The 24,709-nt window shown below is 41.1% G+C and overlaps 1 protein-coding gene across 3 annotated transcripts; it reads left to right on the top strand.

The window, feature by feature from the left end:
• Positions 1-437: 437 nt before the first annotated feature.
• anxa5b (annexin A5b) lies at positions 438-13,754 on the top strand. 3 transcript variants are annotated; one of them, XM_049571251.1, is made up of 13 exons: positions 438-554; positions 829-870; positions 5,801-5,885; positions 6,272-6,366; positions 8,140-8,253; positions 8,405-8,495; positions 8,730-8,809; positions 9,571-9,621; positions 10,206-10,299; positions 10,394-10,489; positions 10,601-10,659; positions 13,077-13,199; positions 13,282-13,754. In XM_049571251.1, exons 2-13 carry the CDS (start codon positions 868-870, stop codon positions 13,342-13,344), a joined length of 954 nt encoding a protein of 317 aa, XP_049427208.1. In that variant the 5' UTR covers positions 438-554; positions 829-867; the 3' UTR covers positions 13,345-13,754. The 3 variants fall into 3 exon arrangements, with proteins under 3 accessions (XP_049427208.1, XP_049427209.1, XP_049427207.1); XM_049571252.1 differs by having other exon boundaries at positions 442-554; positions 826-870; XM_049571250.1 differs by lacking the exons at positions 438-554; positions 829-870 and having other exon boundaries at positions 5,792-5,885.
• Positions 13,755-24,709: the final 10,955 nt, after the last annotated feature.

Genomic DNA, 24,709 nt, shown 5'->3' on the forward strand with positions numbered 1-24,709 from the left:
AGATATCTTCACCACCAGACAAAGGAATGAAGAAGGAACAGCTTAACATTTGGAGCTTGATCTTATGGTCTTTAACTTGTGGGTGTGAGCATAATGCAAACAGACTTTACTGCTGTCTGTCAGCCCATTGTTCACTTTACTGCACTAATCAATATTTTAATGTTGACAGTGGATCAGATTACTGTGTGTAAGAGGTAACTCTCAGAGACAAAAGCAAAAACATAATACTATATAATGTCATTCTGCTGCTTTTATGAAAAACACAACATGAAACAAGATGAAAACAAACTTTAGGCCTATCCGTTTCACTGACTCCATGTCTGGAGCCACAGCAGCTTCACAACACCTGAAACAACATTTCCCAGAGTGCTTCACGAGCAGGGCTGTGCCAGCGTCGGGGTGTGGCCCACACACGCGCACCCACACACTCACGCGCTCAACGGAGAGTTTTTATCCGTGGGTTTCTGCCGTTGGTTCTCCTTCTCCTCCTCTCTTGTCTCTCTGCAGGGTCTCTGTCCGCTCACCGAGCTTCATCTGACGGCTTCAGCTCAGCGGTAAGTTTCACCGCAGCCATTTTGACTTTACAGCTTTAACCTACAGATATAAGTTGAGCAGCATCCGCCAGGTGAGCGGGGACAGACAGGGTCTACCTGCGGACAAAGCAGAGACATGTCAGGTCTGCGGAAGAAGTTTGACAGATAGCCTACACACACCCAAAGACAAGTCAGGCACCGGATAACAACCGGGCAGAACAAGTTAATGCAGATGTTTAAAGTTTGAACACATCGGGTGTTTATCGCTGTGTAACATTTTTCCTGTCTCCAGCAGATCTTCTTCTTCCGCTGAATAAAACTCCCAACTGACAAAATGGTGAGTCATCTCCACTTCACTCATTTTTTAGCTGTTACCCCAAAGAAACACGGCAAACTTTATATTAAACTGATAATTAAAGTAATAATTGTTGAAGTAGTGTTTGCAAAATCCGTTATTTATGCAAATGTGTGACTAATTTTTACCCTCTGAACTCCAAGACAACGCCCACTTTTATCTATATTATGTAATGCTAACATCTGATCCAAATGTAGGTTAGAGTTTACAAACTGTGAGTGTTTATTCACTGCTGATAAAACTGCTGATAAAATGTCAGCTAACATTAAACACAAAAGCTCAGTATCCTCAGTACATGTAGCAGATGTGGCAGCACATCTGTCCAAGATAAAGAAAAGTATTTGTACAGTTTAATAAGTAGCTTGTTGCTATGATTAAGTGTATTTCACATAGAAGTTACTGAAGTGACACTTTTACTGATGAAACATCACTTTTAAGCGTGTTAATGCTGGTGAGACGACACAGAGGCTTCATTTGGGGAAGTTTATTGTATGACTCATGTGGGCTCCATTCCACTCGGGTGGGTCTCTCTGTCTCTCCACCTCTTTCTGTGTTTAATACACCCATTTCCACGTCTAGCCTGGAGTTTAAATCCACCCTCCCTCCCACTCTTAAAGGGGAAACACTTCACTTCATCTTCTTCCTCTTCTTTTTTCTTTAACCGGGGTGGAGTTTTACGTTGCTACAAAAAAATGTGATTATATTGATGATAATCAGCTGTGGTGATACAACACTGCTGCTCTCTGCGGACAGTCTAGTCTGTGGCTACAAACCAAACTTGTCTTTGGCAGGAAATGCTCACGAACATCAGTTTTAACAGGTCTTATAGGCAAAGATCTGACTTGAGCATGCACTTGTGATATTGCTGACTTTTTCTTACTGCCAGCAGCCGTAGTGAAAAGACCAAAACTAACAATGAACTGATCCCACTATAACAAGTGTTTGTGCAGCAGCAGCGTGTCAGAGAGTATTCCCCTGTGACACAGACCTCAGTTGTTGTCCAAACACATCAGTAAGCCACACCTTTCAGTGAATGAAATGTTCCCGGGCATTGTAGTTTATTTTGAGTCAATGTTGTGCACTGTCCTTGAGCTAAAAAAAGTTGTAAACAAATTAGCAAATGCAGCACTACTCCTGTTTTAGTAAACTTTGCTAAAAACTACAGTGCCCAGCTGTTACAGGAAATCCTTTTATAAAAGTGCGGATACATATTTTTGACCCGTGATTAAAGATTTAAGTTGTAAGTTTGTGCTGTAGCCAGAATTTTATCCTCCCCACCCCAGTCATTTTAAGAGACCTGAACTTTTGTACAATGTTTTTCACATCAAATTCAGGGAGTCTCTTTTATCCATTTAAAAACAGTTACATGTCCACACACTGAAAACTGTGAAATGTTCGTATTCAGACATTTAAAGATCACCTGCTGACACATTTTAAAACTTCAATAACAACCTCCTTTTAATAATAACTTGTGCCTCTTATGATTTTTCCACAAAAAAAAAGAAATTAAATTGCATCTTCCTCTTCTTCCTTGTTGAAAAATTCAGATGATATAAATATGCAACATTATTTAAACAGTGTTTAGACACAAAACGTCTCCCACCTCACTAAAAATGCCTGTTACCAGTGTTTCTGTATTTTTTTTTTTTTTACCTGAATATCATCAAAGAAAAGGACACTTTAGTTGAAAACTATAGTCTTTAGTACAAGTATTAACTTTTTGTGTTACTTAACATTAAAAATGTAAACTACACTTTAAATTTCCATGACCTCTAGGTCATTAGAAATAGCTATAGCTCTGCTTGCAGTGCCACAAACATGGTGAGGAAGTCAGAAATTGATGAGAGATGAACTAACACATTGTTGGCTTTGGTCTTTTTAGGGGATTTGTCCACAGTAAAAGAAGTATTGATACGCCAAAGAGTGATACTCTCATCCAAGCTCAATTATACAGGCAGTAAAAAGCATCATTTCACAATAAGATAGGAGACCCTTCATACAAGTGCGGCTGCATCATATATTATAGACTGTCTGGTGTCACTTCATGTGCCTTAAAGCTGACATACAGTCGTGACAGCCTGTGCTTACACAACAGAGGGTCAACATACCTCCCTCAGACGCCCCCAGCCTCAGGTCATGTCTGAACTCGCTCCACAACTTCCACAACTCCCTATAGGAGCTAAAACTGTGTCTACCTTTCCAGGGGAGATAATCTGCATTGTGTTGCTGTTCTAAATGTCTCCTTGTTCAGCTGTTTGTCCGGTCAGTCATCTGCGCGCTGATTAGATTTCTGTTTATCTTGTGGGGCTGAGTGTGTTTATGAGGACGGAGAGCTTGTGCACATTTTGGCGAATTCCTTCCCTGCAGAAAAAGACAGAATCCTGCTTGTTCACAGCAACTTGTTTTGTGGACGTCCCACTTTTTTTTTTTTTCTCTTTCCAGATTTTCAGGGTCAGATTCCAGAGACATTCCCGTGGTTTTCCTCTCTAAACATCCCTCCCCTCTGAAATAAGACGCAGGCACTTGGCTATCTTATTGTTAATGTGTCGTAGTTTTAGGGTGTGTCTGGAATGAGTGCAGCACTGATACAGAAACTAAAATCAATCTTTAAAGTTAATATTTTTCTGTCTTATCGCACTCGTACTGTTCTCAGCATCGATCCGTCTGCTGCTTTGAACAACTTTTTCCACATTCAGAGGAATTATTAGCCCGATAACCCATCATTTGAATCGCTGAAGCAATTCCAAGGCTAAAATATGATGTGGGAACATGATGTTTATGAAAGGGGGTGTATGAAATAAGTGGTTTGATGTGAGAGCTTGTGTGCACATCTGCATGCATTTAATGGAGCTGTAAGTCTGCAAGTCATTAAGTTTGCTAAGTGCATCTGAAAGGAGGAGAGTCTTTGATGAGCGCACTCTTATAGAAAATCTGAGATACAGTGTTTTATATGTACAGAATGTACACATGATGTCTACAGACTAATTCAGTTTATTCTGTAATGTTATAAAGGTTGAGCAGAGGGACAGTATTTGAGGACATGATGCACATAAGGAATCTGAGACATGTAATGTAATATTTATCTGAAGCTTGAAACTAGAGATTGATTAAGTATGATCTGCCATGCATATAAGGAATGCAGAGATAATATATTCAAGCATGAAACTACAGATTTAAATCTGACAAGAAGCCACAGACAGCAGAACGACGCACTTTCTGTACTAACTCGCTTGCAGGCAAATTTGTCTTGCTTGCATAAACAATGTTACAGTAACACACATGAAGAAAGTTCTTCTCATTTTACATCTACTTCCTGTTTGATGCCCGAGCACGAGACATGCAGCCACACTCTGTCTGAAGCCTTCACAACACGCCCCTATAAACCACGGCCACCACCAGCACATGACAAACCCACCACTGCGACAGTTAATTGAACCCTGCAGCAACGTCATTATGTTTTTAATACATGTGAGGCCAAACAGAGCAATGATACACTTAGTTCATTTACTTTATTCATTATATATGAAGACTTGATTGTGTAGGTATGGTGGGCGAGTCATGTTGCTTCTATAGCTAACCCGCTGAGTACAGGTGTATAGTTTGTAAGAGTTATTTATTGTTTTTATTTATCAAACAAGAAGAAGTAGATATTCACGACAGTTAGAGGACAGTAGTATTTTGTTCTGTTTTATCTGTTGAAGTCCTTCTTCTTCTTTCAGTTCTTTATTCTTATCCTGTGCACAGAAATTACAATGAAGCAGCTGTTGACAATGAAAATTTTAGGCCTCAGGCACCCTCTTACAATGCTCAATAAATTCCTTTAACAAAAAGAAAATTGTGCAAGTAAAAACAGAATCTGAACGCAAAACACAAAGTAGTTACAGGGCTTAAAATATAAATGAACAGCTAAATAAAGTAATATAGATTTGTGTAAACAGTATTGTATTACAGTTGTAAACAATGTCGCAGAGGTCTATTTCAAACTTCCCAGAAGTCGGAAAAACAGGCGTGGTCGAAGATGAATATTCTGATGGTGTCATTTGTTATCCTGGCCTCCTTAAGTGCAAACAGGATGTTTACAAAAAAGCGAATGAACAGATAAAAAAAGAGAAAAATAAAATACTCTATATACAAGATTTGAAATTATTACAAAAAATGAGTTTGTCAATAACATAAATGTCTTTAGAAAAATCAGTCAATATGCAATTTCATAACTGACTCCATCAGGGCCTCTCCCATTAGGTTTAATATTTAACAAAATGCAACACATTTTCTTACCGGATAAGCATTTAAAGTTTCTTAAACCCAAATATATATAAAACAAGGATCACCTATATTTTCCTCGGATCAAACAAGTTGATTGCCGCAGAAAAAACAGTAATGATGCAGTTCATGTGATCATGAATGCGCATGAGAACATACAATTAAACAGGAAACGTTACACCCCTGTTTTGCCAAACAAACGCATTGATGGGAGACGGATGGCAAATATACAACACACTTGTATGTGGATGTATGATAAAAATAGAACGACCAAGTGTGCATCCTTGGTTGGGCTACTGAGACGGTGAAGGGAGGACGGATAATAGCCAGGTTTATTAACTATTTAGCAAGAATGGAAAGGAGCGGAGAATGTATTGTGTGTGTAGGTCAGGGTGTGGGTGTGTGTCTGTGTGTGTGCTGCCCACAGTCTGTGACAGAGCCGCTCCATCACATAGACGTATATAAGTTGCAGCTGAAAGAACATTAAAATGTATTTAGACATACAGTATAGAGGCACATCATTTGGGATAAGAGTCTATGGGGATACCAGCTGTCCCACCATACGGATTTTTTTTTTAGAAGAAATAGACACATAATATAAATATACAGCTGAGTAATCCTCCTCTGTGCATTTTTTTCCATGTTGCAGGCCACCAGAGGAACCGTTAAACCCAGTGGAAACTTCAACGCCAGTGCAGATGCTGAGGTCCTGTACAAGGCCATGAAGGGGCTGGGTAAGATGCTTGCGTGTGCACATCTGCTGTCAGCAGCACAGTGTCATCTGACTCCCTGAGGGCGTGTCAGTCAGTAGTACAACTCTCACAGACTCTGTCTGCAGCTGACCAATGAGAGAGTGTTTTTACGGGAGTTCCTCTCTGTAGTAATACTTGCTGTCTGTGCGGGGCTCCACCCAAACAGACAGCAGTGACTCATAAACACAGCAGAGATGAAACTTGAGTCACTGTAAGAAAAAAAAACATCTGCTGACCTCGACTGAAGGCCGTAATTATGTGGCTGGAATAATTGTAATCAACAGTGCACCTCAACAGTGCATACTCATTGTTATGTAATATGTGTATGCTGCTGCTCAGCTGAGTAACCATGGTGCTTGTTGCCGTAGGGACCGATGAGGATTCCATCTTGCAGCTGCTGGTGGCTCGCAGCAACGCCCAGAGGCAGGAGATCAAGACCGCCTACAAGACTCTGTTTGGAAAGGTTCGACTACCTCAACAGCTGTTGAATCACATGACCACATATTACAAGAGCTCCAACCTGAAAACACCTCAGTATGCTTTAAACGAACTTCTCTGCGTTTGAAGTCATAATTTTTATACATTCATAATTACGTTAAGTAATGTTTATCTTATCTTAGCATAAAGACTGGATATAGGGGGAATCAGCTCTTATGTCAATGTTCAAAGTTAGCAGAGTACACAGTTCCTGGTTGAACAGCCAATATCCAATATTTGGACAGTCTTTCCTCAAAAGCATTCATGGAGCTGCATTTGATTTTACACATCAAAAGTGATGAAGAGAGCTTGAGAAAACACGGTTAGGATCGCACAACTGGCCAACTCGCTACCTACAAATGATCATTGTTGGATCTCACAAACCCTGTTGGGGCCTGTGTCCACATGCCGTTTTTTTCTGGGTATCAGCACCTTTTCCAATTGTTCCCAATAAGGAGACAGGATATGTGGCTGCATGGGGCCGGCTCGAGAAAAAGCGCCATGCCCAGCATCTTTTTTTCAGCCACTCCGAGCGCACCATGCTACTGTCTATTCGGAGCTGTAGCAGACTGGCCGGACACTGAATGTTAGTGGTTCATGTTGTGCTTTTGTCACTGTACACGTTGTGAGCTTGTTGTAGACTTGTTTAGTCACCCCTCTGTTTCCTCGTAGCCCTATGTTAGCCACCTAGCTAACATTAATGTCAAGATAATGTTGTCATTGAAACAATACCCAGCGTAGTGCATCAAAAAAAATTTTTTCTTTTTCTTCCAATTCAAATTTATGTAACCAGTGGACTCTAGTGATGTCTGTATTGTGTTGATATAAAGAGGCCCAGACCATGGATATCTTCGGAGGCAATCTCCGTTTATATCTGACAGCAAGTGGCAATAACAGAATCCTCAGTCGAACACAACCATACAAACTCAAGCCCCTACACAAATTAAGCAACACAAGAATATGTTAGCATAAAATGAATTCATAAACATAGCTCAGCAGCGTTAAAACATGGAAATTGCCATAAGAGCAATGTCGCTTACCTCTCCCACTGAGCACAACAGCAAAAGGGGGGAGGCAAGGTGAAAGACACCCCATTATAGGTGGTGTACCCCAAAGGTGAATGTAGGAGTACGGAAAATGAGCATCAGACATTCCACGTATTGACTATGGAGGCCTGAGCGTGTCACGTAATAACAGCCAAAACAAATTTTGTGTAATGATAATACTTAATATTACAAATATACATTTGCCTTGATTACACATATTACTGCTGTATAATTGACCCTGTTATATTTATTCAGGAAGCTCAACTCCACAAATCACAATTTGCCTCAGAGGACTTTACAACCTCTGACACCCTCTGTCCTTGGACCTTCACAGCGGATAAGAAAAAATTGCCAAAAAACACCCCTGGGATGAAACACTCCCTAACGCCCTGCCACCGCTTTTCTGACAAAGAAAACACTATGTGGACACAGGCCCTTGGGCGATCCGACAAGCTCTGCGTCTGAAGCATACTCAGGCCTTTAAACCCAGTGACCTCACACAACATCAAAGCTCCAGCTGGACTCAGTCAAACCAGTCAGTTCAAATCATCAGCAGAACATCCATGTCTGTAACCTGACACGACAGGACTACACGTTAACCGTAACAAAATAATCCAGCTGTACACGACAACCATAAAATCCTTCTCTGAATAGTGTAACACAGCTGTCACACACAGGATTTAATTAAAGTGCATGATGTATCTTCATGACAGGATCTGGTAGATGACCTGAAGGGAGAGCTGGGTGGCAAATTTGAAACCCTGATCGTGGCTCTGATGACCCCACCCCTCGCTTATGATGTGACATCACTCCGCAATGCCATCAAGGTAAGTGCTGCAGATGCCAGATTAAACACACATACAATCTCTTATGTACTGCAGATGGAGAGTTTCTGAGTAGAGAGGTGAAGTTTTAGCACACAGAGTAGCTGGAAACTCAACTGTTATTTCATGAGATGTTTCCCTCTGTGACCTGTAGGGGGCAGGAACAGACGAGAAGGTCCTGGTGGAGATCCTCTCCTCCAGAACACCACAGCAGGTGAAGGAGATCGTCGCTGCTTATAGACAGGGTAACACACACACACACACACACACACACACACACACACACACACTTAATACGGCACAATACAGAAGTCATCATTTATGTTTACTACGAAAAGGATGCACGTCTCAAAAATGTGTCTGATGGACAGATGTTTCCCAAAGGTGGACAAAATATTACTTTACGAAAGTGTGAAAAATGTGGAAACCTGTTTTAAAGATCAGGGCTAAAAGAAAACATAAACATGTCTGTTCCCCAGAGTACGATGACGACCTGGAGGAGGATGTATGTGGTGACACTTCAGGTCACTTCAAGAGACTCCTGGTTATTCTGCTGCAGGTACAACTCCTCTCCTCTATCCTTGTCTCCTCTCTACTCCTCTGCTCTTCTTTCTTCTATCCTTGTCTCCTTTCTACTCCTCTTCTCTATCCTTACTCCTCTCTACTCCTCTCCTCTATCCTTGTCTCCACTTGTCTTCTTTTTTCTCTATCCTTGTTTCCCCTTCTCTCCTCCTCTGTATCCTTGATTCCTCTCTCGTATCCTTATCTCCTCTTCTCTCCTGTATTCTTGTCTCCTCTCCTCTTCTTTCTCTATCCTTGTCTCCACTTGTCTTCTTTTTTATATGTTTGTCTCCTCCTTTTCTTTCATATATCCTTATGTCCTATCCTCTACCCGAACTTACTCCTTCTACCCTCCCTTGATTCCTTGTCTCCTCTTCTCCCCTCTATTCTTGTCTCACCTCATCTCCTCTATCTTTGTCTCCTCTCCATTCCTCTCCTCTGTCCTTGTTTTCTCTTTCCTCCTCTAGTCCATCCTTATCTCCTCTTCTCTATCCTTCAGTCCTCACCTCTCCTCTGTCCTGTCTCCTCTCCTTTCCTCTCCTCTGCCTTTCCTCTATCATTGTGTCCTCTCTTCTCTTCTATCCCTGTTTTGATTCCTCCCCTTTATCCTTGTCTCTTCTCCATTCCTCTCCTCCTTGTTTCCTCTCTCCTTCTCTCATGTATCTATATCTCTTTTCCTTGTGTCCTCTCCTCTATCCTGTCTCCTCTCCTCTCTCATACTCCGCTTCTCTCAAACATAAATATCTGTTCTCTCCTCAGGCGAACAGGCAGAGGGGGGTCCAGGAGGGAAACATTGAGAGTGACGCTCAGGTGGGTCGGCTGTTCAGTAAATATTTCTGATCTTCACCATCAATGGTGTCTTTGTCTCTGTGTCTGAGGGTGTGACTGTCACATGTGTTTGTGGATCGGATCTAAATACTGGTCTTTGAAGGGTGCTTGTGTGTGTTTTGGAGGACGGGGTGGCAGTCATGATCATATGATAATGAGGTTATGACGCCTTTGGTTGGAGGGAGGGAGTAACATTTCTCTTAAAATGTCTCGGTGGAGCAATAAATTAAAAAGTATGTGAACTATTTTCCTCCTTACCTTTGCTCTAGATCTTGTTGCTACTTTGCTGAATGTTTCCTGATCAGGACATTATCTGCATGAACATGATTCATCTCCAGTACTGAGTAGTCTTGTTGTAACTTGTTGAGTTGCCGTTCCTATTATTAGTGTCGCTGATAAATTCTCTTTGACTCATTGATCTGTTCTGTGGCTACAAACTCTACTGAGGTTCTGAGAGAGCTCAGTCTGTTCAGCACATATTAAGTACAAAGTATAATATTTTCCTCTGAAATGTAGAAGAAGAGCAGGACAAACAGTACATGATGTGCTCGTTTCTGTGGTTTCAGGCCCTCTTCAAAGCAGGAGAGCAGAAGTTTGGCACTGATGAACAATTGTTCGTCACCGTCCTGGGAAACCGCAGTCCAGAGCATCTTAGGAGAGGTTCGTCCGTGTGTCTGAGAGCTCAGTGAATTAGAGAGCACCTGTTTGCAGTTTCACGTAATATCCAGACTGATTGTGAACCTGTGTGTTTCAGTATTTGATGCTTACATGAAGATGACTGGATACGAGATGGAGGAGAGCATCAAAAGGGAAACATCTGGAAGCCTGAAGGATCTGCTGCTGGCCGTTGGTATGAAACCACAGAAGGCTGATTCTGTTGTCAGCTTCCTGAGACATTTTGACTTCAAATGAATAACAATCGACATGTTTTAATCACTGCCTGTCTTTTCTGTTTTCATAGTGAAGTGTGCCAGGAGCGTTCCAGCCTATTTTGCTGAGACGCTGTACTATGCAATGAAGGTAAGACAACAAGAGATGCTCAAAATGGGAGACCAAGTGTCATCAATGTTGTTTAAAGGTAGGATCTGGAGGATTTTCAAACAAAACAAAATATAGACATATACAAATGAAATCCTGCTTAATCATCACCTATGGGCTTCTACTCGTGTGGTGGTGACTCTGTTTGCAGAGCTCCTGCCCTTTAACTGTATTTTGATGTTTTTGTGAGCTCTGACTGCTTCTGGGCGGAGATTTCCCCAGCCAATGAGAGAGCGTAGGTGCCGTGCCCGAGCGGGTCCAAGCGTGCACCAGTGCGAGCCTTGCCTGAACCTCTTCTGTGAAGCCTTCTTCCATACCTCCGGGCTCCGTACACCCGGGAGAGTTGAGCCTGATAGGAGGGGCCGAATTTGAATGTGTGTTTACAAACAGTAACTGGAAAATCCTCCAGACCCTACCTTTAACCATCATAAAATCTGTTGAAATAATTATACAACAAAATGGAACCCATAGCTGTGAGAGAAATAAGTCTTAATTGATGTTGTTATTGTGGTTTTCATTTGTGGAAGTCTTTAAACCCAGATTTGTGAATTGAAATAGAGAAAAGGTGGGACACACCCATTTAGCTCAACTCACGTGTGCATTTGCACTTTTGCAGTTTGTTGTTTGGAAACTTAAAATAGCTTGGGAAACACTCCTCTTAGCCCAAAGTTAGTTTAGTCAGTAGACTTTACGGGGCATTATTGTGAGATTCAGTTCATTGCTTTGCTGTAACAACACCATTTGGGTTCATTATCACTGCACTCAGAGCGTTGTGTTCATCTGCAGCAGGCAGCTGTTTTCAGAAAAAAAAGCCATTAAAGGAAAACTTTACCAACAAAATGACCATGTGTAAAACAAGTAGTCATACTGTGTTACCTTGAATTTGTGAAGAAAACTTTGTTATTTCACATTTCTCCATGGAAAATGATGAAGATATTGATGTATTGATTATTTAAACAGCAAAACTATAAAAACAGAAGTTTACAAACTCTCACACAACATGTGCAGTATCATCCAAGTTTCATGTATCTAGTCGTATTCTCAGTACTTCCTAAATACATGCATTTTCATTAAAACTTAGTATTGTAGGCTTTGGAGAGAGCACAGATAAGTTTCACATTCAGTTAAGCTTTAAATAGTAAGAGTTTGAGAAGGGTCTACCCACAGAGTTTTGTGTATGAATTCACGGTAACACAGCACGACTGATTTATAGATGGACATTTTGTGGGTGAAGTATTTCTTAAAAAACCAACTGTACATTGTCCAGGGGGGGCAGAAACATGACTCCAAATGAAAGCTGAAATTACTGCTGAGCAACTGCCGGGCAATTGAATAAGTAACTATTTGCTAACAAGTTCACCATATCAACTTAAAGGTGATACGTCAGTGTTGTGTTCAGCTTGTTTCAGCTGCACCCAAGTGGTCATACAAAAGCTTGCAGGTTTAAAGTAAGCTGTGTATGCAACCCAGTCATGGATATGTTACAATTCTACATTATTATATAGCATATATGTTGAAACTTTATGTTGAAACTTTACATTTCAACATCGCTGTGGTTGAAGGTCCAGTGTGTAGGATCTTGTGGCATCTCGTGGTGAGGTTGCAGAACTAAAACTTCTCCTAGTCAACACGAAAATGTGAACACGCAAATGGCCCTTTCAAGAGCCAGTGTTTGGTTTGTCAGGTCTGTGGTACTGTACAACAGCATAGCAAACTCTGTGGGAGAGGACCTGCCCTGTATGTAGATATAAACAGCTCAGTCTACGTTAACAAAAAACCCCAAAGATTCTTATTTTCAGGTGACTATACACTAATGAACATAGCAAATTTTAATGTACAATTTCTGGCAATAGATGCCCCTAAATCCTACACAGTGGACTTTTAATGTTTGGTTAATTTTATGGTTAGGAAAAGACTCAGTTTGCACTTAAAATACAAGGTTTTGGAGGCACAATCGAGGCTCGGCAAGCTATCAGTGTCTTGGTTATCTTGGTATATCAACCATTTCTCGTGTCACTATCTCGGCTAAAAATACAGTGATATCTCTGTAAAATCTCTCTGGTTTGCAGCTTGGCAGCCGTCTCGCTTTAGTGTGACACCATCCACCATTTCCCTCCACCTCAGCATGACACAGTCAGCTTATACACACTTTAGAAACATTGATATGATACGTATGAAAAGTATTCGTGGTTGGCAGAAACCTAAAATGCCAACATTTTCTTCTGGCAACTAGGCTAAAAAAAACCCCCACATGTATCACAATTATTAAACAGTTGTGCAGATCTGGATCCAGCTGCACATGAACTATGTCTAAATATTATACTTAACTTTGTACTATCAGTTAAAAGTTATACATTCATGAAGCGTACAGTCATGGTGTGTTTATGTGTGTGTTTCAGGGTGTAGGAACTGACGATGACACCCTGATCAGAGTGATGGTGAGTCGCAGTGAGGTGGACTTGATGGACATCAGAACTGAGTTCAGGAGGATGTTCGCCTGCTCTCTGTTTTCCATGATCAAGGTGCGCGCGCGCACACACACACACTTAAATAAGTTGCTATACACCGATGAAGCTCCTTAAATCCTTTGTGTTTGTGTTACAGGGAGACACCGGTGGCGACTTCAGAAAGACCCTACTGTTGCTCTGCGGTGGAGATGATGCGTAACCATGGCAACAAGCAATAAAATAGGAACTACACCTGAAGTGCTTCCTCTCTAAGTCGGCCTGTTTTTCTTTTTTTTTTTTGGACATTGGCTCTCTGAAACAGGAAGTTAACACAAAGTCAAATCCATCACAATAAAAAGTTGTTGTCTGCATGTGTCAGAGAGCGAAAGAGAGAGAGACGCCCCAGTCAGGTCTTTTTTAAACTATGACTCCAAATAATGTCTTTGAAAGGTAGCTAACATTTTGTTCACGTCCACATTAATCGATGCAGCTTTTGGTCCACTAACATCTTCAATCTGACTAATGTTATGTTATTCATTTGTATTACCCAAGACTGCAGTTGTTTTGTTTGCACTTTGAACGGCAGAAACAATATATGCAATAATAAACATTTCAACTGATGAAGTACAAGAGCACAGTGCCAATCCTCTCCTGCGCAACTCATGTACTGATTTGTTTGAGTTATGTTGAACATGCACTGACCTCCTGCAGCCACTAGAGGGAGATAGAGCTGCTTTAATAGACATAAGGTGTACAGTACTTGATTCTACTATACTGAAGTAGAATCTTTAGACATTTGTGCAGCTTTAGATGGTTCCTACACTTCCTTACACTTTTTTATTCCCCCACATTTATTTGACAGCTGCTTACTTTGCAAAGTAAGAATTTACATACAAAACATACAATCTTTTTTAAACTGTTACAGATTAAACTTCCCAATAATATATAAAATACATTGTTAAAATAAACTAGCATACAGGCATAGGCGTAGATTGTGGGAGGGACCCTGGGGACACATCCCATCTTGGTGTTAAGAACATGCATATTTGTCACCCCCAATGAAAATAATAAAAGTAGCAGAGGACACCTACAGTGTTAAATGATGCAGACAAGGCACAAATTGGTGTATTAAATATCACCAGAATGCAGAAATTATGTGTTTGATGCTCAGAGTTTTCTGGCGAAGGATGTCAAATTCCCTGTTTCACATGTGTACCCCGCAGTTTTAAAACACAAGTGTGCACCTCTCTGAAAGGCAGCATTCTCCATAATCAAATCATTTTCTCTACTGAAATACATTTTATGGATAATATTTTAGTGATTTATTTAAAACCCATAGAAAACAAGTGAGAAAACTATTTTGTAATATGAGTGAACAGATCCTTTAAAGGTCTAGCGTGTTTAGCAGCATCTAGCGATGAGGTTGCAGAACTGAAATCTTTCCTGTGTGCCAAACGTGTAAGAGAACTATGATGGCCGATGCCAAAATTTAAATGACCCTATCTGGAGTAAGTTTTTGGTTTGTCCACTCTGGGCTACTGTAACACAGTGGATTCTTTGAAAGAGGACCTGCTCTGTACGTAGATATAAATAGCTCATTCTAAGGTAACAAAAACATCATAATTTTTAGTTTCAGGTGATTATACAACAATGAAAACACAGCTGTGGATATTATATTCCATTTCTGTCAGTAGATGCCCCCAAGTCCTACACACTGGACCTTTAAATACTCGATGACACATACATTCCTTCACTCCCACTAACCATAAACATCACAAACGTAAATCCTTCACTGCTGCATGTTGTTCTGCTGATAACTTATTGATGTTTATTTGTTCAGCACCTTTCCACAACAAAGGCATTTTAAAGTGCTTTATAAAAGACAGAGAGGCATTAAAGGTACAGTGTGTAAGATTTAGGGGGATTTAGTGACATCTAGTGGTGAAAATTGCAGATTACAACCAGATGAGAATTCCTTCAGTGTGGGGCGACCGCTAGCTCACCTGGTCATTTAAGTCCTTTGCAGCTGCATCAGTTCATTCAGACCTGTAGCATTTTGCTGTGTGTCTTTCCCTACTTTCCTTTCTATCTCTAGCTGCACAATAAAAACCCCAAAAGCCATAAAAAATAATCTTTAGATTCCCTTTTTTAGGAGTTTTCTTTTACCAGGAGTTGACTTATCCGCAGAGGTCTCCTTCTCTCCAAAACAGTAGGACCATCCATCCATCCATTTTCATCTGCTTATCTGGGGCCGGGTCGCGGGGACAGCAGGTCAAGCAAAGCACCCCAGACGTCCCTCTCACCAGCAACACTTCCCAGCTCCTCCTGGGGGACCCCAAGGTGTTCCCAGGCCAGATGACATATGTAATCCCTCCAGTGTGTTCTGGGTCTGCCCCGGGGCCTCCTACCAGTGGGACATGCCCGGAACACCTCTGACGGGGGGCCCCAGGAGGCATCCTGATCAAATGCCTGAACTACCCCAACTGACCCCGAAGGGGCAGCAGCTCTACTCCAAGCTCCCTCCAGATGTCCGAGCTCAGACGAAAGGACCAACATTTTTAATTATATTCCATGTCTGCCAATATATTCTCCTAAATCATACACACTGGACCTTTAAAAAGTGCATGATGTGAATAAATAGTCCCGAGTTAAACTCAATAAAATGTTGGTAAACAGGAATCTTTTAAGTCCTGATTTAAAAGAACTGAGAGCTGCAGCAGATTTAAAGTTTTCAGCTTGTTTCAGATATGTTGTGCAGTAAAAACTGAACGCTGTTCCTCCGTGTTTAGTTGTGATTTAAGGTGTCATTTTACTTGCATGAACTGCGCCTAAAGGAGCTTGGTGTAATTTCCCCGCTGGCACTTTATATCCTCATTTGTCTCCTCTTTGGTTTCAGTGTAGCGTCTTGGGTCGACCCTCACTGACTCTCACTGTTAACTGCTGCCAGTAAAATGATTTCAAAGGAAGATGTTTTGCTCCACGTGTGTCAGCGTGTGGGTTGAAGGAGGGGTGATCCCAGGTCCTGTTACATTACGTTTCTGTTATTTCTTTTCGCGGAGGCGGTTGCCGTTGATTGTTGCCACAGAAACCAGCAGCCAATAACAAGGTCTGAACAGCAGGGTGTGGGGGTCAGACCACCTCGAGCCGCAGGAGGAACAATACCCCCAACTCCTCCCACTGCTCTGCCCCTGCATGTTTTTGGGTGGCCATGTGTCCGTTCAGCTTTGTAGGTCAAATCTGAAGTACTTAGTGAAGCCTTGAGTTGTGTTTTGATGTTTTTTTTCAGCCCCTCCTGACACCCAGAGCCCCTCCTCTCCTTCATCACACTGACAGAGGCTCTGCAGACTGCAGGGCCAGTTCAAGTTCAAGTTGACTGAAGGTTGTTTTCCAGCAAAGCTTAGAGGAGCTGCCATGTTAGATTAAAATCTACAATGAAAGAAGCAAAAAGACTGAATGACAAATTGCTTTAATCAAACTTCATCTTGAAAAAGTTTTTTCTGCTTCAACTTCCAACTTCAAAAACCTGCCAAAAGCTGATATTATTCTGCTGCACACAGCTGCTGGTGTATTGACAGAGCTGAAACAATTCGTTGATTTATTTACAGGTCAATTAGCAGAAAGTAATGAGCAACTATTTTGACGGTTGATTAATAATTTTGTTATTTTTTAAGCCAAAAAAGCTTCTGAAATGTCAGGATTTTCCTTTTCCTTTGCTCTGTTTTATGTTATGTAGTGGATGAAACTAAGTTCTTGAAGTCTGAGTTACATTTACTTTAGTTGAGTATTTCAATCTCATACCACATTTTCCTTCTACTTCACTAGTAATGTTATTCTTTTTCCTCTGCTACAATTACTTTACAACTTAAGTTACTGGTTACTTTACAAATGAGGATTTTTGCTGCTGAAACAATCAGTTGATTGGCAACTACTCTAATAATCATTTGTCATTTTTCATCCAAAAACATTTCATGGCTCCAGCCTCTATATTTGATTTGCTGCTTTTACTTTAAATTATTTTAATTACTTGGATTCATTAAACTGATTTAAAGTTTTCTGCATTGATTTGATTGATACATTTCTTGACTGTACTTGCTTTTACTTAAGTGACCATTTTCAGTTCAGGGGTTTAACTACTAACAAAGTATTTTTACAGCATAGAATCAGCACAGTATTAATACTTTTGCTAAAGTAAAGGATCTGAATATTAATTTCTCCACTGGTTATAATAAACTGAATATCTTCTGTTTTAATTTAGACTGTTGGTAAATCCAAACAAGCAACATGAAAAGCCTTGGGTCCTATTGAAAAGTGAGATTTCTGGCATTTTATAGACTAAACAATTGCATGATTAATCAAAAAGTAACAACTGATGGTAAAAATAACATGACATCGCGTTAAACTCAATAGACCCTGGATGAGCTTCAGTTTTGTTTTTTTTGTTGTTTTTTTTTTTAAGATATTTTTTTGGGGCATTTTCAGCCTTTAATAGATAGGACAGACAAGTGTGAGGGGGGAGAGAGAGAGAGACATGCAGCAAAGGGCCACAGGCTGGAGTCGAACCCAGGCCGCTGCGGCAACAGCCTTGTACATGGGGCGCCTGCTCTACCACTAAGCCACCAATGCCCCATAGGTGACAAATTTAAGGAAAACCCCCATTAAAAGGATGGAAAAACAATAAATCCAGATGCTTCCACAGAGCCATACATGATACAGTTAAGCAAGAGGTCAAGCAGGACTGTGATGACGAGAGGAAAAGATCTAAGTGACTGTTGAGAGGCAGTGGTCTATGGATATTGAAACAGTAATATTTTTATTGTTGTGACCATGAAGCATGTTAAAATTAGACATGTTACACATGTGGAGCAGTAATATGTGTTGACAGTTATTATACCTGCATGCGGATTACAGCTGTGATTGGAGGCATTATATTTCCGGTTGTCCTTCTGTCCGTACATCCACCTCATTCTAAACAATATCTCAAAATCACCTTAACAGAAATTCTTCATATTTGGTACAAATGTTCACTTGAACTCAAGGATTAATTGTTCAGAATTTGGTGGCCGTAGGTCAAAGGTCAAGGTCACTGTTACCTAACACAAGATTATGACAAGAATATCACAAATGTCTAATAGGATAAAATGATGAAGTGATGACATTTTATATCTCAAAATAATAAAACAATTCCTATGATTCTATAGATAAAGAAAGCAGTGGATGGTTTTATGTCAATCTAACAAATGAAAGAGCCATGGGCTGATTTTCTCGGCTGCTTTTGTGACCTGACATAAAGTCATGACCACAAATGCATAACTTTCAGAGTAATCTCGTGGTACAAGCTGTCACACACACATAACACCCAAATTCCTAAGGCATGCTCATACACTTACACCAACACTAACACCCACCCAGGCACTCCCACAATAGGCAATCAGGACAGCAGGGAATGATTGAAAGCAGTATATACTGTACTATGGGGCTAATGAGGGAGGTGCAAACAGGTAAGCAGGTAGGCAGGGAGGATCAGGTGATGGTGAATGGCGGGAACTGTGTTACTGCAGGGCAGGAGGGAGTGGTAGGATCTGAAATGACAAGCTAGTATACAGTAGGGAAACAAAGCAGGGAAGATGATGTGAGAATCATGAGGTAGCTTGCTTTATGTCTGTTTCTGTCCGCCTGTTTCCATGCACATTCTCAATGTGTGCATTAACAAGCATGAATGTTAAATTGCTGGAACCACATACATGCATTACTGTCACTAGGCCTGAACAGTTGATCACCTGTCCTTTGGCTCATGACCAATCTTTCTGCAAAATCTTAGGATTAAAAGTTTTTATGCTTGTCTTAGCTGGAAAGTGTGTCAATAAAGCAAAAGGTAACAAAGTGTGAAGTAAACAGACAAACAGGCAAATTAATCTTGACGTTCATGAAGAATTATGTCATCTAATTGCACTCATTTCTTTATTGGAGATTTAGTGCTGCCTACCTACTAGCTACCATGACATCACTCATTGGTTTGTGGACTCCTGTTTTGAAGTCTCAAGTTCGGCATTTCGCTGTCACCATCTTGGATTTTTGGAGCCAGAAGTGACCATATGTGGTCAAGAGGCTGGAGCTGTGGAGTGAGGGGTGGATCTGACTGAGAAGCCAAGGTCACTATCAGCAGACAGCCTGTCACTCAAAGCAGCCCGCCCTTAATTATGTTTTAACTTTAAACCTTAATAAAACATAAGTAGGTGGGTTATATAAAAATTTATCCTCTGTACAGTTGTCATGAAGGAAAAAAAACATGTTTATTTCTGCTGTAAAGTTGGGCATTTTAACACTGGGGTCTATGGGGACTGACAGACTTCTGGAGCCAGCCCCAAATGGCCGCTCAAAGAACTGCAGTTATGGCACTTCCATGTTGGCTTCATTTTTTAGTCCCGGAGGTTGCTGTTTGGTCCAAACACACAGAAATTTGCACTTCCTTTTGCCATTTGTCTGAGAATCCAGTTAGAATTTGTGCCACATTTACAACATGAAACCTGGTTAATGTGATACTAGACCTGTAAGCAGGTGTGTTTCTAACACCGAATGCAACTCAGAACCAAATACACAGCAACTTGGAGTGACAACCAGAGAGAGTTACTCTTTCTTTATTAAACACAGTCAGTTTATAAAGGTTTCCACAAAAGTAAGTTCCAAAGTTAAGGAGAGACAACTGCAGGGACACAGTCACATCAGATTGTGTTTTGTCACTTCGTAGCAGCAGCAGCAGCAGCAGCAGCAGAGCCTTACAAATCCTAAATTTTAGGTAACAAATGAATCTGATTTCCTCCCTCATTTCGAATCAAAAAAAGCAAAGACATCAAACAGGGTACAAGAAGAATGTCAGCACCGAAAGAAAAACTTAACATCTTAAGTCTAAAGCGCAACACACTGGTAAACATGTTTGCACCTGTTTCTTTCCCCAGGAAAACACTTAATGCTCAGTTTTGTGTCTTCACATGGAGGAGCTGATAGAAACGCTTGCTGTTTGTGAGATCATGCTTTTACTTGAAAGCTGTGAAACCTCAGAGGGCTTTAAAAAAAAAAGTGGTTTTAATGCTTTAAACAGAGGAGTCAAAAGCTGCTGCCACTACCACTGCCACAGGTGTTTGTTTAGTTTGTGAAGCGTCACTCCACCACCCAGCGAGAGAAAAAGAAACAAGACGGGACATGCAGCCATTGTATGGGATAGGAGTGGGAAAAGGGCATACATGCCTTAGATATGACTCAGATGGGCTGATGGTTATTGACCACAATGTTTTTCCCTTCAGGGATTTCTTCACCAATTCAATGTGCTAGTTATAACAAGCACTATTCAGCCTGGGAAAATAGTTGTTTTGTGGCTATAAAGGGTTTAACAAGGGTGACAAAATCACTTAAGTTACATCAGTGAGGTAATTCAGTTTTGGCTTGAGACTGAAATTTATTTCTTATTTGTTTGCCTTTATATTAACATGCACAGTAGAGAGATGACAGGAAATGAGGTTAGAATAAAGTAAAGGTGTCAGTGTACGCTGTCAGACCTGTTTGAATTGAATGACCCCTGAGAACAATAGGTCTGTCTCTGAGATCATCACCGATCAGAAGCTCCAGACGCTGTCGATTTTTATAGAGAATTAACTTTTTTCTGTCAACGTCGTCTGCAGGTAAATGTTAACTGACAAAGCCAGATTGATTTTTCTCTGAATATCTAACCTGCAGTGTTCAGTCTGCACTGCAACACTGAAAATGTCAAAACACTCCCATACAATGATGATGAAGATAATGATCAGTAAGTTACAGGGGATGAAAATCTTTTCTTTCCCCTCCGATCTTTAACTTATATGAAGCAACACCTCAGTGTGGCTTGGACATGTAGTTTGTGTGTCACTGTGTTTTTTTGAATGTGTGTGGTTGTGAGGGACACACAGGTGCATTTTCAAAAAGAAAATTCAAAATTTTTTCAGTAAATAAAATCTTCTTTTTAAGATTTTTTTTACTGAAAAAATAAAAATAAAATTTACAAAATATGCAAAAAAGTTCCATAAATAGGGGTCAAGTAAACTGATATAAACTCTATGGCTACATTTAGACTACAGGCAAATCTCAGATCAGATCTTTAAGGCAGACTGTCCACTGTTATTTGCAAGTGATCAGATTGTATTTGTGGGTCTAGACAGCACCAACCTATCTACGTGGGTTGCTGTGGTAACGACACAGCCTCTGTAACTACATAGCTACACTGGCTATGTGGCTTTCTAACACTGAAGCATGAGAGATGGAGGTCCATCATTTGGCCCTAAAACAACCATGCTGTTGAGTCACAGTTGTTGTAAAGAGCTCCTCCGTCACAACAGACAAATTAAATGATGGATGAGGCTGGTATGCATCCTGCTCAGCACCTCTGTCACTCTGAAGTTGACGTTGTCATTGTGTGTCACCTTTTGAGCAAAAAGACATTTCGATACCGATCCAACTCTATCAATGAGACTTGCAATGCTGGCTTAGTCTCTAGGCATTGCCTAGGGCACCACATATGCTAGGGCTGCCACTGGAGAATTGGATTATTAAGGCCCAATCCCAATACCCCCCCTTGTCCACTACCCCTTAGCCCTTGCCCACTACCCCTTGGCCCTCAAAATGAAGCCATGAGGGGTAGGGGTAGAAATATTTCCTTAGGAATTGGGACACCACTCACCATGTCACCGCATTGGTTACATTCACGCGTACGTAACTATTTTAAACAGGAAGCTGTGAGCCATCTATATTTCCAACCGGCATCTACAATGGAGTCTCATTCATCCTACCGATCGCATTTGCCGCATTCATCATGCTTCGTTTGATGCACGACAGACGACAGGGGACTTCTGCTAGCTATATAGCTAGCTAACCAGCTAACATTACGAGGCAGCATAGTTATACTAGCTGGCGTGTTATCGTAATGTGAAAAGTCTGACAATTTTGCAGAACAGGACAGATGACAGAAGCCAGATAGTGCAAGCTAGCTAGCTAGCTAACAAGTAACCTGATGATGGTAACGTTAGCTATGTATGAACTTTCTTCCCCATCTGTTGCTCGGTGGTAACCATGGTGACGTCTACCCCTAGCTGGCAAGTCAGCATCTGAAATCCCTCGCTCCAAAGGGCTAGTTTCATACCCACTACCCCTCGTTATGCCCCCTACCCCTACACACAAAAAGGAATTGGGACACAACTACCCCTCGCGGGAACATGCAAATGTAGGGGTAGGGCTAAGGGGGGGTATTGGAACTGGCCCTAAGTGTTTGGATAAGATGTGTGATAATTTGTAAATGGATGTTTTGATGGAGTTTTGCTGTTGTTAAATGTGGCCCCCTTTTGCTCCAATTAAGCAAGACTTTTCTCTGTTTTTTGGATTCTTCATTCACCGTGGAGGCATGCGAGAAACACTATGGTTTCTTTCTACAAATTTAACATGATGCAGAGTGAGGAAATCATATACAAATGATCATTTTTTGAATAAAGTGTTACTTTAAGGCTGAATTAGCTATGTTTGCTGATGTATGTACAGTGTGAATGTGACGTTTGTGGGGTCAAAAGGTCAACAAACTAAGTGAGGACAAAATTAACTATAATGTGTAAACTATAAAGGAAACCAGAGAGCAGGAAGGTAACTGACATTTAATCTGCAGGTGTGGTCCTTACCGTGGAGGTGACGATATCTTGATATACTCAGTGTACAGATTGGCACTGCCTACAAGCAAATTCCTGTGGAAACACCTTCTAATGACAGAGGCAGAAAATTACACACACACCCTGCTATCATGAGCAAACATGTTACTAATGCAACAATCCACAACCTGTTATACAAAATCATTTATCAGGTCCTTCAGATATGGTGGCCTTTTGAGTCTGTGAAACAAACAGGAAGTCACTTTAACACCCAGCTCGCTAACTGAAAGTCTTGTCTGGAGTTTAAGTTATACTCACGCTCCTTCTTTTTCAACACCATAGGATTTTAATGTATAACACATGAAGCAGCCACACTGCTGCTAAGCCACTTCAAGCACTTTCCATTTTCTCCCACAGAGCATTACAGAGCTCCCTCATAAGTATCGGCTCTGGAAAGTTATTGGTCTGCAGGTGCTCCGAGGCACAAGACACACACAGAGGAAACTGTCTCAGTGTGAAGGATTTACAGGGATATATTGATATGTATTCTTTGTGTATACTCACCTGACAATAAGAATGGTCATGTTTTTGTTACATAAAGATGAGCTGTTTATTTCTACATGAGGAGTCCTCGTCCATGGAGTTCGCCATGTTGCATCTCCATTTTTCTACAGTAGCCTTGAACGGACAAACCAAACACTGGCTCTAGATAGGGCCGTTCATGTTTTCATGCCGGCCACCACAGTTAGCAGCGCCCCTGTGACGAGCAGCATCAGAAAAACACTCAATTTTTAAACAAGAAACTGCTTCATTCAGTGTTTTTAATTGTTTAAATCACTGGTTAATACTGTCTTCATATCTTTATGCTGTCTTTGTCCTGTGAATTTGATCCTTTTATTGGTTTTAAAACATCTTGCCAAAGGACTGCAGCTGAAAATAAGCCAGCTGGCATTTTATGGAAATGTTGATAAATGTGCGTTGTCCTTATAAATAAAACAAATATAATGAAACACTGATTTGTAACATGAAACTGCTTTATACATTGTTTCAACTGGTGTTCACCTAGTCTGTTTGTTTTGGAGAGGAAGAGAGCTCAGCAGACATTTTAGCTCCTTGTTAAACCGTCCTGAACACTGAACACTGAAGGAATTTTAATCAGGAGAAGTTTCAGCTGGTTGCAATCTACAATCTTCGCCGCTAGACGCCACTAAATCTCTCTAAATCCTGCACACTGGACCTTTAAGAATGTTTAGCAATTAATTTCCTGTCCACTAATCGTTTCAGCACAAATATGAGTATCTCAGACTAAAAGCTACAAACTACAAAAGAAGAGTGATCTTCCCCTGAGTCTGATTTATAGCTTCTCTCTGATCCTGCAGCACATTATCCTGCAGGTGGATCCCCTTTGATCACAGCCTGGAGGAGCCCACAGATAAAAGAAATAAGCCCACATGAGGACCAGTAGAGGTGGAGACCGTTGGATGTTATCCTCATTTCCTTCTTGACCCTTGACCTCTAACCTATAACTACTTCCTCCTCTCTGGAATGTGTCCTTGAGCTCTGGTCGAAGGACACGGTAAAACAAAATCCCCTTTGTGCCATCAAAGGGAGCGGGCTTCCGTTAAAAGGTAGAAATCTCTCTCCAGTTGGCTTTTTGGTTAAGTGTCTGTCTGAGGGGGACAAAGAGCAGCAGGTCAGAGGTGAGGAGGGTCGAGAGCTGACAGGAAAGCATAAAAATCCACATCTGGGGTTGCACTTGTTCAGGGATTACACATTATACACACACGTGCGCACACAGCTGGATCAGAGTGCTCCCAGCCTCCACATATAGACATGGCTTCTAATGCAGCTGGCAGCTGTCACTGAGAAAGTAATTAGAGACTGCTGCGAGAAACCAGAGGAACAAGAGAAGCAGAGAATCACTCTGAG

The sequence above is a fragment of the Epinephelus fuscoguttatus genome, linkage group LG3, assembly GCF_011397635.1.
Source record: "Epinephelus fuscoguttatus linkage group LG3, E.fuscoguttatus.final_Chr_v1".
NCBI classification, from domain to species: Eukaryota; Metazoa; Chordata; class Actinopteri; order Perciformes; family Serranidae; genus Epinephelus; species Epinephelus fuscoguttatus.